The sequence below is a fragment of the Mesocricetus auratus genome, unplaced genomic scaffold (assembly GCF_017639785.1).
Source record: "Mesocricetus auratus isolate SY011 unplaced genomic scaffold, BCM_Maur_2.0 Super-Scaffold_100043, whole genome shotgun sequence".
Classification (NCBI taxonomy): domain Eukaryota; kingdom Metazoa; phylum Chordata; class Mammalia; order Rodentia; family Cricetidae; genus Mesocricetus; species Mesocricetus auratus.
Genome location: NW_024429220.1, coordinates 5,142,368 through 5,154,950, shown reverse-complemented (window position 1 = coordinate 5,154,950; position 12,583 = coordinate 5,142,368). Strand labels below are relative to the sequence as shown.

At 42.4% G+C, this 12,583-nt stretch overlaps 1 protein-coding gene across 8 annotated transcripts in view; it reads right to left on the bottom strand.

The window, feature by feature from the left end:
• The window catches only part of Magi2 (membrane associated guanylate kinase, WW and PDZ domain containing 2), a 1,397,005-nt gene that overhangs the window by 149,933 nt on the left and 1,234,489 nt on the right, over positions 1-12,583 (bottom strand). For 4 of the 8 annotated variants that reach the window (XM_040735144.1, XM_040735141.1, XM_040735147.1 and 1 more), the window contains 2 exons: positions 9,052-9,241; positions 510-551 (listed from right to left, as the gene is read on the bottom strand). In XM_040735144.1, the coding sequence (XP_040591078.1) occupies positions 510-551; positions 9,052-9,241 (232 nt within the window). The remainder of the gene's footprint in view (positions 1-509; positions 552-9,051; positions 9,242-12,583) is intronic. The other 4 variants (XM_040735145.1, XM_040735148.1, XM_040735143.1 and 1 more) reach the window with 3 other exon arrangements.

Genomic DNA, 12,583 nt, shown 5'->3' with positions numbered 1-12,583 from the left:
TTGGTGATGAACAGTGATGTGGAAGTATAAACTGAATTAACCCTCCCCTCCCCAACTTGTTTTTGGGTCATGGTGTTTCATCACAGCAATAGAAACCCTAACTGTGACACAATCTTAACATAAAAGAATTAACAAGGCTTATTTTTGTACTAAGTCTTTGAAATCCAGTGTGGATTTCACAAACATTTGATAATACATCTAAATTTGCATTTTAGTACCTAGTGGCTGCTCTTCTGGACAGGACAGATCTATCTAGTCTTACGGTTTTCTTTGACAGTTGGTTTCTAAGTGTAGTCTTTTGGTAACTTTTCATTAATATTTGTCTTTGGTTTGCAAGCATCCAGACCCACCATGATGAGGCTTACCCTCTATCTTGAACACATGTGATGTAGGTAAATTATTATCACAGTGAATATTACATAGTGAAAAGTTGATACCACTCAGGAGAATGACTGGTCACACAAAGTGGAAGACATGTATTCACAGAACTGTGAACTCTGAATACTTGCCAGAGGAATCCATTCGAAAACTGGTCCTGGGTGGCACTTGTTCTGGATGGGAAAATGGGGAATTAAAGTTGAAATTCATTGATGGCATTTGAAAATTCGTTTTTATTTTCTTTTTGTTGATACAATAATTTCCCCAACCCAAATCATATGTGCATGTTTATTTTTTTCACTTTGAAATTGGTGGATAGATTTACCTGCCTATATGTATGTATGTTCATGTATTCTCACATACATGAAAATAGAAAAATATGGATTCTTTTATCAGCATGGATAACACCATTTCCAAATCTTACTACGTTTTTATTTTCACTATAAGAATATTTACTTGGAAATATATCAATTCAGAACCTGAAATCTATGCAGCAAGAGGTCTTGAAAATCATATTATGAAGCTTTTTCATAAATCACTAAGATAAAAGTAAAAATTTCAGCCTATGATCACACTGATTTAGTATCAATCCAGATGTTTTGAGATTTCTAATAATTTTTATAGCTGAGGTTATGTCCAAGTAGCTGAGTTAAACTGGTTCATTCTGGCAACAGAGAGCCTTCATGAGAATTATGAAGTATGTCTAACAACATAAATTCATTAACATCAACATGAAACATCTTTTAAGTGTAGGAATGTTCATATTTCAAGTTCTAGGACCCTAGAATCCCTGATTCTCCGTGTTGGAAGTATTTGGAGACTAGGTGCTCTCATGGGTTAAGATTTATTTATAAGGGGTAAATATGGACGCATGCAGGTCTACCCTACCTCTTCACAGCCATACTTAAGAAATAGAGATGGTATCTGTAACTCCTGAGCATATAGAAAACGACATTACTCTGTTTTATTACTGGAGTGACATTATTTGAGTTTCCTTCTGCTTTTCCAAGCTATTGTACCACAGAGGGAGGAAGAGACAGGTTGCAAGGCTGTGTGAAGGTCTGAAAACACTTCATTTGTGTAGAAGTTAGGTAAGCCCAGGGCGCTAAGAGACGCACATCCCTCACTCTGTACTTCACCCCAGACAACTCTTCAAGATCACGTCTCAGGAAAAGCTGCGTGAAAATATCCCTTTGCTTTTAATTTGCTTGTGATTAAAACTCACTATCCAATCATGTGTTCTCTCTTTACTATTACCGTGGAAACACCACCCACACTCTTTTGTTGTTACAATTTCCATCTTTGCCTTCTTTCTTTCCTTTATCCTTTCAGACAAGGAAGGCTATGTGTCTCAGGTTGACCTCCAACTCTGGGCTTTCCTGCTTCAGTGTCTCAGGTGTCAAGACCAGATGTGTCTGCTATCACTCCCTATTCACATGGTATAATTTCTTTTTACAATATTCAAATATTCATTATCTTCCTTTATTGTTCTGTCCTTAGACACATTCCTAAACCATATGGTGGGGTTTAATCTGGAACATGCAGAAGTCATATGTATATTGACCCTTTGTCAATAAGCACCCAAGAAAACAAGGATTATGTTAGGATGAGTTGTTGAGATCTATCTGAGAGTGGCAGGATATTTCTGCCTTTATGACAAACTTAATATATCTAATCATACTATCAAAATTAAAAAGTTACCAAATCCTTTTAGGGCAGAAGGCATACCATCGATAAAATAATTATAAGTTTTTCTTTCAAGAAGCAAACCTGCTTATGTTTAGTGTGCAAGTCAGTTTTAAGTTGGGATACATTGTTATTACAGTCATGCAAATGATCATATAAATGATTATTTATTAGAGAGGGGTCAAATTAAGAGTATTCAAGTAGATTGAAGAAATTTATCACAGAACATCTCAATGTTAGGCTACCATCATTTTATGATAGGGTAATATTATATGGAGCACTGTAAATACTGGTGTTTTATCAACAAATTAAAAAATATTGCAGTGAGATTATATTGTGCCAATTTGGAGCTCTGTTCATTTTGCACAGTGAGCTAGTTTTGATTAATGGGGCTTTCTATGTAGGTGGACTTTTCTCTGGCCTCTGCATCTCGCTGGTGACTCCTCCTTTCTTCTCAGAGCTCTCTGTCCCCAGAAGTCCCACCTCATCTCTTCCTGCCTAGCTAATGGCCTTTCAGCTCTTTATTAGCCAATCACACAGTGTAAAGGGACATTCCACCACAGGGCACAGTGACCATGCCTGCCAGGGAAGCTGGATGGAGACAAATTTGTTTTCTAGCAGAGCATTCCTTTGTAAGTCTTGTTTCCTCTGGCTGGCTAGGATCTTGATTGAGAAATATTCTGTCATTGGAAAGGTAGACTCACGTCAAGGACAGGAAAATACTGTCTTCCAAACACTCCCACTAGTGCAACACTGACACTTTAAGCTATCATTATCTTACTAGGACTTACTTGCTATGTAGCAATTACATTCCACTTACTGAAGCCCTGGTGGTCTCGTATTTATTCATGAAAATACTTTGTGTTACACTGGGAATCTGCACTACCGACACTCTGACACTGAGTTCTGAGTCTAGTTTTCACAATTTTCTGACCTTGTACCCTTTATCTAATTGCAGAGGCACAGACTTTTAAATTACTGAATAAAGTAAATTTAGAAGCTATGGGATTATGTCTAATTCCCAAAACAGGGAAAATGTGCTGTAGCTTAATTTCCAATTTTAAAAGGAAGCTGATAGAAATATAGATGTTATCATAGTTTTCTACACAGCCACCCAAAGATACTATTTTTGAAAGCACATTCCTGAACTCATCAAGGTCTACCTACCAAAAAATGGCAAACACAGCTTTAATGGATTTATCGACCTCATTTTCCAAAATGTTACAAAGGCAAAGTGGTATATTAGAGGCACCAACTAAAAGACAGCTCCTCACACACAGGTCAGATCATAAACATAAATCACACCAAGGATAGAGTGATAAAAGGCAGAGAAAATTTTCCTTTACAGTCCAGTTGAGGGTATTAAAATGATAATGTGCAATATCTTCTCACTTTTATGATCCTAATGGTAAGTCACACGTAAGAGTGTCCCAACACTTTTTACATCTCATCTTAATATTTCACTACAATAAGATTATGTTTGAAAGAACACAGGTGAGAGATAAATTAATTAAGCCTATAGGACACCATCACCGTCCAGGCAATTCAGGCCAGGGCTAAACCCCACGTTTACTTGCAAGCATGCTGCTTGTACGGAAAGATGCACTTTCATGATTACTCAAATACCTGCCTGTGTTTGTGGCATTCATTTCTAGCATACAATACGAAGTCCTGAATCACATGGTTGTGGAGTCAGGCCAGCTCAAGGACTCTCATGGGCTTCTGGGCTCTCATCCTGGTCATGGGGCAGCTGTTTCATCACTTTCCTGACTCTCCGGGGGGTGTGCTGTGGCAGACACGTCATTTTCTACTCCACCCTTCCAAATGCTTCTGTGATTAGGATGCGAGGTGCCCAAACTCCAACCTTTGTTCACTGATAACAAGGAAGGAGCAGCTGGAGGGCCAGCGTTGGCCTGTGACCAATATGAACTGGGTGCTGGAAGACTTCAATAATGTGCAACAATGGGAAAGGATAGAGGCCATGGTGTGAGACCATATGTCAGCCTTTGATCTGTTACACATTATAGTTTTATTGCAGGTGTAGTGCTGGAAGACAATTTGCATCAGGACATTTGATTGCTGCCCTTGCTGAGACCTTCGTGGTTTATTGTGGTCCCTAATCTCCGCAAAGGAAAGTGAATGGTGTAGGATGATAGTAGAGAAATTCAAGAGGAATTTCTGTTTTAAGGAGGCTGTACCTTCAGATACATCAGACAGACAGGCCCTTGACATGTTTATGAGCGTACTCTTGAGTGATGTATTACTGAGAATGAGTGTGGATATGTTGAACCTCTTAAATCGTTATTTATAATAACCAAGGTTCAATGTGAAGAGAAAAAAAGTTTGGGTAACTTCAGTGGTAATTCACTTTAGCCTCAAAGCAGGGGGCAGACAGTGAGTGGGGAGTCAGAGAGTGAGGAGTTTTCTTCCTTTCCCTGCTTGGGGCCTGCTCCTCTGCTTCCCCTGAGGAACACACTCAGAAAATGCTTGATGTTGAGGACAAAGTGAGCTGCATCCACTCTCTTTGGGAAGCTTTGCATAGTGCCTTGCCTGATCTCAGAAACAGGAGATGTGATGGGCATCTATTTGCTGTTGTCTGGATAGAATCTCTCCTAGGGGCCAGGGGCAGGCAAGACTAAGTCCTTTTCAGTGAGGTGATTGCTGCAATGTTGAATTGGACTTAGTCTATGGGATAGAAGGTGAATGGCATGGTCTGATACTTACCTGTGTGGAACCTCCTAACCCTGTTTTTCTCTACTTAAGTTTGCCGAGTTCAAGATCGGAACATGTCTACAATTTCTAGATTGGGCGAGTTCATTGGAAATTTGACTACTAAAACAAGCTGTTGCAAAAGTCATCCTAAAGCTAGTTAGAGAAAGACCTTGTAGAGGCAAAAACTTGATTTGTTAAATAAGTATTTGACTAACTGAAAACAAAACATTTTTTCTCAGTGGATGCTAAGACTTTTTATCCTCACTATGTACATTAGGCATAGACTTTTCTTAGCCACAATGGCTATTTCTTGAATAGATTGTTTAATAAAGGGAAATTATATAATTTACCACTCAAATGAAGATGGTCTAGAGAGTGACAGGGAAACTATTAGTAATCATAACAGGACAATCAAGACCAGGAAACCCCAGGAAAGTCTCAGGTATAGCTATCCCAGATGGTCGCATTGGTAACTAGATCATTAAAACCCATTTCCCATTATATCAGAAATACTGGCCTGGAAGAAGGACACCATGATGTTAGTGCTGTGTTCTGTAAGAGAGTCTTGCCCAGAAATTGTTTTCCTGTGTGTTTCACCATAGTTTTCTAATAAGTAGGGACTATTTCTTGTGACTTTTCTCTCTTGAGTGTCTTCATATATTCTTGTTGATTGAAGTGGAGCCTTGGGGAGCCACCTCTGGGCACCAGGCCTAGTGCCCTCAGATCAAAGGCACTGACTACCTTCTGAGTGGGGAATCTTCTTTTCTCTGTCCTGTTTCTGTTGTCACCTCATCTTAGAACCTCTCATGAAGGTCAGAGGAGGTAGTGGCTTCCTATCAGGGGTGTGCACCTGCCGTGTGTGTCTACTAGCCTATGGTTGTATTTTTTGTTTGTTTAAAAATCACATTTTCCCAAGGAACACATCTTTGTTAAGATGTGCACATACATTAAACTGTCAGATTAATCTAGTTAGGAGCCAAATGAGGCATGACAGCTTTTACATCATTTGATAAATTCCCATCATTTACAGGGGGCGGTGGTGACTTGAATCCAAATAGTCCTTTACAGTTTTGACAGAACAAACATTCCATAGCTCTGTAGAGCCCACTTGTAGGTGAGGGGGGCAGCGTTTGATTTGGCAACTGCACCCCAGTTCAAGTATGAGTGTAAAATCTCGGTGGCTCTGGCAGGGTTGTGGGGATGGGGTTGACACTAGGATTTCAGCAAACAGGGAAACATCAAAGGCCTCACACATCATAGCAGGGTTCTTCCACGCCCCCGCACCCACCCATGCTGTCTTCTCCAGGGAGAGTCTTACAGGCAGAAGTATCAGCTAGCTCCAAACGGAAACCTTGTGAACACAGTTAAAGGGGCCATCTGTGCACAGAGGGTGTGCAGTCAGAGCTGGGAGTGTGGCCTTTGAAGGCGAGGGGTTTCCAATCAGTAGTCAAGTTTGACATAGCATTGCTGTAGCTATTTGGGAGGCTGAGGCGGCAAGCTGCCTGCTTAAAGCTAACTTGGGAAATTCTGTGAAACCGTCGAAATAAATAAAAACAGTATTACTCTAAAAATGTAGGTGAGAGAATAAAACGTTTCCATACTTGGAAATGAACAATGTAGAGAGGGCCAAAGGCTGTTTGCTTCTTTCAAGAGGCTGCTAGGGCCGAACAAGGAGCCGCGGAGTGAGTAGCCGCAGAGCGAGCATGGAAAGTGGCCAGTGCTCCTTCGGCTCCTCCACCTTCTGGGACAGAGGCTTTCTTACCTTCACACGATTTCTGTGTCCCATTCCCACTCCACTGAGTGTTATGAAGCAACACAGCAGCAGGGAGGCTTCCTGAGAGGTGTGACCTGAAGACACGCCTGTGACCTTGAAACTTGGGAGCGTGGATGGACACGGGACATGGGAGTGCGAGCTCCGCGGTGGTGTGGGGACAGGCTTTGGGGGAGGGAACAGTGAGGTTTGGTATCGCTGCTGCAGCAGCAGAGGAATAAAGAGCTTCTGTGGGCCGCAGAGAGAGACACCGGGGCTTCCGGTGCCTGCTTTGCTCGGGCTGGGGATGCTCCAGGTGAGGAGGGAAGAGGCAATGAACAGAAATGGTACTGCAGTGCTAGGTTATAGAAATCCTTATTGTTTTAGGGTCAAGGGAGGGTCTTGTTCAGAAACTGGGTGCATGGCTGTCTCAACAGAAGATGTGGAACCGCTGTCCTCTGTCCCAAATCAGCCGGCACTGCATTGTTCTGGGAGCTGCTCAAGGGTGGAAGCGAAGGACTAGCAAAGGCACAAAGCCGGAGAAGCTGCTCGCCACAGCGGTGAATGCTGCCCAAGCTTGCTCGCCACAGCCGTGGATGCAGCCCAAGCTTGCTCGCCACAGCGGTGGATGCAGCCCAAGCTTGCTCGCCACAGCCGTGGATGCAGCCCAAGCTTGCTCGCCACAGCCGTGGATGCAGCCCAAGCTTGCTCGCCACAGCGGTGAATGCTGCCCAAGCTTGCTCGCCACAGCCGTGGATGCGGCCCAAGCTTGCTCGCCACAGCGGTGAATGCTGCCCAAGCTTGCTCGCCACAGCGGTGAATGCTGCCCAAGCTTGCTCGCCACAGCCGTGGATGCAGCCCAAGCTCACCACAGCCGTGGATGCGGCCCAAGCATGCAGTGAGTCCTGGACACGAGGGTAATACTTTAGCCCTGCCATGTGCTTTGCCATCCAAGTAGGAACATCACCGTGTATTGCTCCTGTGAGAGCCGGGGGTATACTGTTCACTTCCGGTGTCTTGCCACAGTGCTGAGAGCAACGTGGGCATTCAGTAATTATTTGGCTATTGAAACTTAAATATAGTAAGGGCTGGGCTGATGTCTTTATGTGTATCCACTTTAATGAACACCAGTACCCCAAATTTACACCCTTAGTTATTCAGTTATACTGCTCGGGAGTTACTGGAGTAGATGCTCCAAGCACACAACCCTCTAAAGACATTTCAGTCATGTCCTCAGAGAGGGAAGAAGGAAATGCAGGAACTTGGATGTAACTGATGATTGAAAAGTGTGTGCGTGTGCAGGCTCACTTTGATGAAAATGATCTCAATGGCCTGCTGTCCTAACTATTTTTTCCACCCAAATTACTTCTACAAAATGTTACAGAGGATGGGGAAAAGGTATTGTGTTCGCTTCCCCCTTACCAGCTGGGTGCACAATTCTCAGCCCCCGAACTCATCAAAGGACTAAGCGGATTCAAGACCCTGTGAGGCCACACACAATGTAAAGCTTCCTATTCATGCTTCAGATGATGAAGTTAGAAGCCATATGTTGGAGGCGGGCAGGTAAAGCAAAGGGAACCAGCAGACTGTGAAGGAAGCGCCAGGGACCAAAGCCTTTGCAATTAAACTTGATTTCTCTATCTCTGCTCAGGTTCTTAGTAGTCAGGGTTGTGTTTTATACACCCCTGTCATTTAGTTTCCACGGAGGAGGTGACCTGTACAATGTACATTTGATATTAAAAGCTCAAATAATTCCAAAGGCCTTCCAGTAGGGAGGCAGGCACCTGGGTACATTAAATGGTAGCAGAAGATTCAGGCCTTGAATGATTGGCATCTGCTTCTCCCTGGTTTGGGGACGAATTGATTCATAACTCTGAGTTGGGAAAGCTTTCCTGAAATTTTATTTTACTCAAGGCCTGAACTTCTCCAAGCCTCTAGGCTCTAAGACAACAAAATGTAAGCTTTGGATTCTAGGTCAGGTTGAATGGATTAGAAGTTCCAAGCCTTATTTTATTTTATTTGGTGACTTTAACCAAACTAGCAACCCCACTCCATCCTCGTTTCTTTAGGAGCTTAGGGGCAAAAGTAGGAAATGCAATTTATACCCCAAAGATACTTTTAGAATCAACAGGTTCTTTACATCAAGAGTGGAAAGATTAGTTAGATAGGAAGGCACTAAATTCTGTTACACGTTAATGTAGCTATTCATAATATATATTTAAAATTAGGTGAAAGACAGGATTTTAAGTGTTCTTATTATAGCTATCCTTTCCTTGATATGCTAATTATCCTGATTTGATCATCTACAACTTATACACGTATGGAAATATCACATTGTACCCCCATTAAAATTAAAGCATTGCTAATTAAAATGCAATTATACAAAAGAGAAGTCAGGCTTTAAGGGCAATTGTGGAGCAGCTGTCCTACTTTGGAGAAACCTTTAGACCTCGGAAGGTAAACTCATGCCGGATTATTCAGCCCCCACTATCAATGTACCCTTACTTTACAAGGCTTCCACTTACGCCTACTTTCATAAATGGCTCTCGATTTCTCATAGAGCTCATATGGGTCAGGCTTCCGTGGGTCAAAGGCCTCTGTTGAGTCAGGAAAGGAGCCCCTGTGAAGGGCAGGTGGGAAGGGCAGGTTCTGTGGGACGGCTGGAGCAGATAAACTTGTTTGAGGACTGCCTTGATTCTCCCAGCGGTCCATCATCTGAAAGAAAAGGAGAACAGAGAAATGACTGATGGTGGACTCAGCATAGATACTTCCCTTGCTGCCTTTACAAAGACTTTCTTGGCTTGTGAACTTTGGTCCTCAAGAAGACTTTGGTACATCATCTGCCTCGAAGGCAAATCATCTCTATTTCTATGTAAGAATGCAGCGTAGACGGCTCTGAGCCAAAGTAGTGCCTAGGGTTTGAATGCAGCCTACATAACCTTTGACCAACTCATCATTTCTCTGATGGTTTTCCTTATAAAATATGGCGCGTATCCCAGGGCCATTTATGTGCTTATGTTCAGTAAGAGGGTAATATTTTTTCTTTTCTGAAGATGGTCCCAATTTATTATACGACTTCTCTAAAAAGGAAATGAAGTAGACAGTAGGTGCTCACTTAACACCTGGGCACATCCTAACCCCCTCTTGCAGCCAAACATTCTGTCACTTCCCCTACAGTTTGTACACATAGGAGCATCTGGGATCCCTACATTCTTCCAGGGAGTCTTATTCACTGTGGGTGTGGTAATGTCTCCCCTAAAATACCTCTGCTGGCACTACAGTTAACTGCTTCCTGATTGGCCATGCATGATCCCTGATCCCACATACATGCAGCTAGAAGTGATACCAGCCTTTGGGAAGAAGGCTGTTGTCATTGCTAGTGTCACCTTATTCAACTAGTGGCTGGTCCTTCAAATTCGACTCCTGCCTCCTTACTTTTAATAAGCACCCGGTGTGTGTAAAAGATGATAGCCTCATGCCTGCAGTCCTGTGCAGGCCAAAGGACGGGTCTCAGCACCAGGGTTGAGTTCCCTCTGGCTGTGGGGTCTTCTCACTTTACTCAAACCCTTCCCTGGTTCCCCCACATGCTTCCTGCTTCTGAAGCTTTGAAGACCCTCTCTGTTTCTCCTTCCTACATCACTCCCTTCATTTTACACTACATGCAAAGATGTCTGCTGTCCTGGAAGAGCTGGTCCAACCATTTGGGTGATCCTACTCAACTTTACTTCCTGTTCCCAGTATCACTTAACACTCCCAGCTGTAAACACAGGTTTTCAGAAAGCAGTCTTGGTGAATTAACGAACTAATAATTAAGACATGGACACTTAAAAAAAACGGATATGAATATAAAGCTTTTTGTTTCCTACTTCATTTTCTTCCTCTTGTTTTTACACTGGGTATGTTTTGGTCGGGATTCCAACAGCTATTCTTGTCTGCCAGTCATCAATACTCTTAATGTGGGAAGGGCTGTGAGTGACCACATACCCCTGTCCTTCCTAGACATGCCATGGGTAACAGCAGGGACCCCTCTGCTCCCCTCTCCCCCACTACCACCTCCTGGAACTGTGGCAGGGGTCATGGTGAAACTAAACATAGCAACCTAGGAAATCAGCAGTTACTGACTCTTAGTTCAGTAAGACTGGATTTAAATTGTTTCTGTATGGGATCTGGCCCAAGACTTCATTTAGACGGGTTTTATAGCAAGCAAGGGGGAGTTCAGCTGCTTCACATTAAATATAATCTCTAGAAGCACAGAGAGGGTAATTGGCTTGTCTGAGGTACAACAACAGATCTTGGTCAGAACGAACTTATAATTCTAACAGGGGTATTTGTTTAAACCATAACACTTTGGGGACAAATCTTGTAAGTATCGTAAAAACTGGAGTTAATTTTATCTCACTGGGGCTTTTATTTCTACTTAGCAAAAACTCTTAACTAAGCATTTCAAACTTAATAGAGGCATTCATATAGGAATCTATGCTGGGATTTTTGGTTTTCATCCAGAATGGTGACTTTGCTATGATGTATTAGGTCACAATTATGTCTAAAGGCATACCTTTTTCAAATGATCAGTTTAACTGCTTTTAGGTACCGCATGGACACATTCAAGCTGTAACTCTCTCAGTTCTGATTCCACACTTAAGAATTGAAAAGCTAAAAAGTAATATGCTCTGAGAGGGTTAATATCCTACTTGCCAACCCGGGGCTTCAGGAAATGCATATTTTTCCCATCTTTCACTCTGGGTTTTCTGATATTCGCATGTGTTTTCCTGGTGTGCATATTACTCATGTATAACCACCAAGGGAACTATGCTTCAGGTGAAATATTGGTATTTCTAAAAAACAGTCATGAAGTAAAGCTACAGAACAAATAATGCTTTGGACAGATTGACGAATTCTACAATTTCTATAGCACAGAGACTGGGAAATCAGTCAAGAGCCCAGTGGATGCCTAGGAAAGCATCCATAACTTCTTGCAATTACATCCATCAACCTCGAGTCATTCTGTCAGGGGTGCTTCAAAACGGTACAGCAGAAAACCCTGCCTGTGGGAAAGTAGACTTCTAGTCTTCTCCTCCATGCTGCTCCTAGCCTGCTCCCTCACAATAGGTTACTGAGGAAACTTTAACCCTGGCTTAGAGCCACCCTGTGCTAAGGCTGTAACGTGGTTGGTTCTCTGACTTCTCCTTATTTTCTGAGAGACCTTGGTTTCCAGATTCCATGAATACCTTGAATGTAGACCCTGGTCCATTGCCCAGGGTCATGGACCTTGCTTGCTGTACCGACTGACTTCCTGGCCTTGGGTCTTGGGTCATTCACAATATTGCCAGACATATATCTCTCAGCAGGGCTTATTGGGTTTCTTTTGTTCTGTCTCAGCAGTGATCATAACTAAGTTGATATTTGTAAATATCTCACTAGAGTAACAATAGAAATGAAGTATTTTTTATGTGTGGGAGAAGCTTTGCTATCTTTGAACTAATGAATGGTTAATGCATAAATGAATGAATGCCTGACACTATGAAATCTCAGGCTCTGAACTATGAATAGATAAAGAAAACATACAGTCTACACCCAGACATCAGACATTAAAATAGAGAAGCTCAATATCGTAGTGATTGCTTTATCCTGGTTTCTGATTTTTGGGTGTACATAGGAATGATTAAATACTATTTCTAGAAGTTGTTTTCTTCATTTTGAGAGCAGGATAAATATAGCCTAACAAGTCTAAATCTATCCTGTACTGTTAGGTGGGGCTGGACAATGAAGGCATTTGGTTTGATCCTATGCTTGAAACATACACCTAGATCCTGCCATGCAGAGACAATGAGAATGCATTATGAGTAGCATCTTACTTATTAGGAAGTCCCTCAGGGCCACTTGGTTGAGACCAAGCAGGAGGCTAGGTCTCATTTAGCATGTTTCCTTCTTTAAGTATATCATCAGTCTTACTTAGAAGAGGGTGTCGAGCCCAGACACTGTGAGTGTGGTGTATTTGTTTCAGTGAACCACTTAGCACATTGTATTCATTTTGGGGCATGATTTACTTGCAAGGAT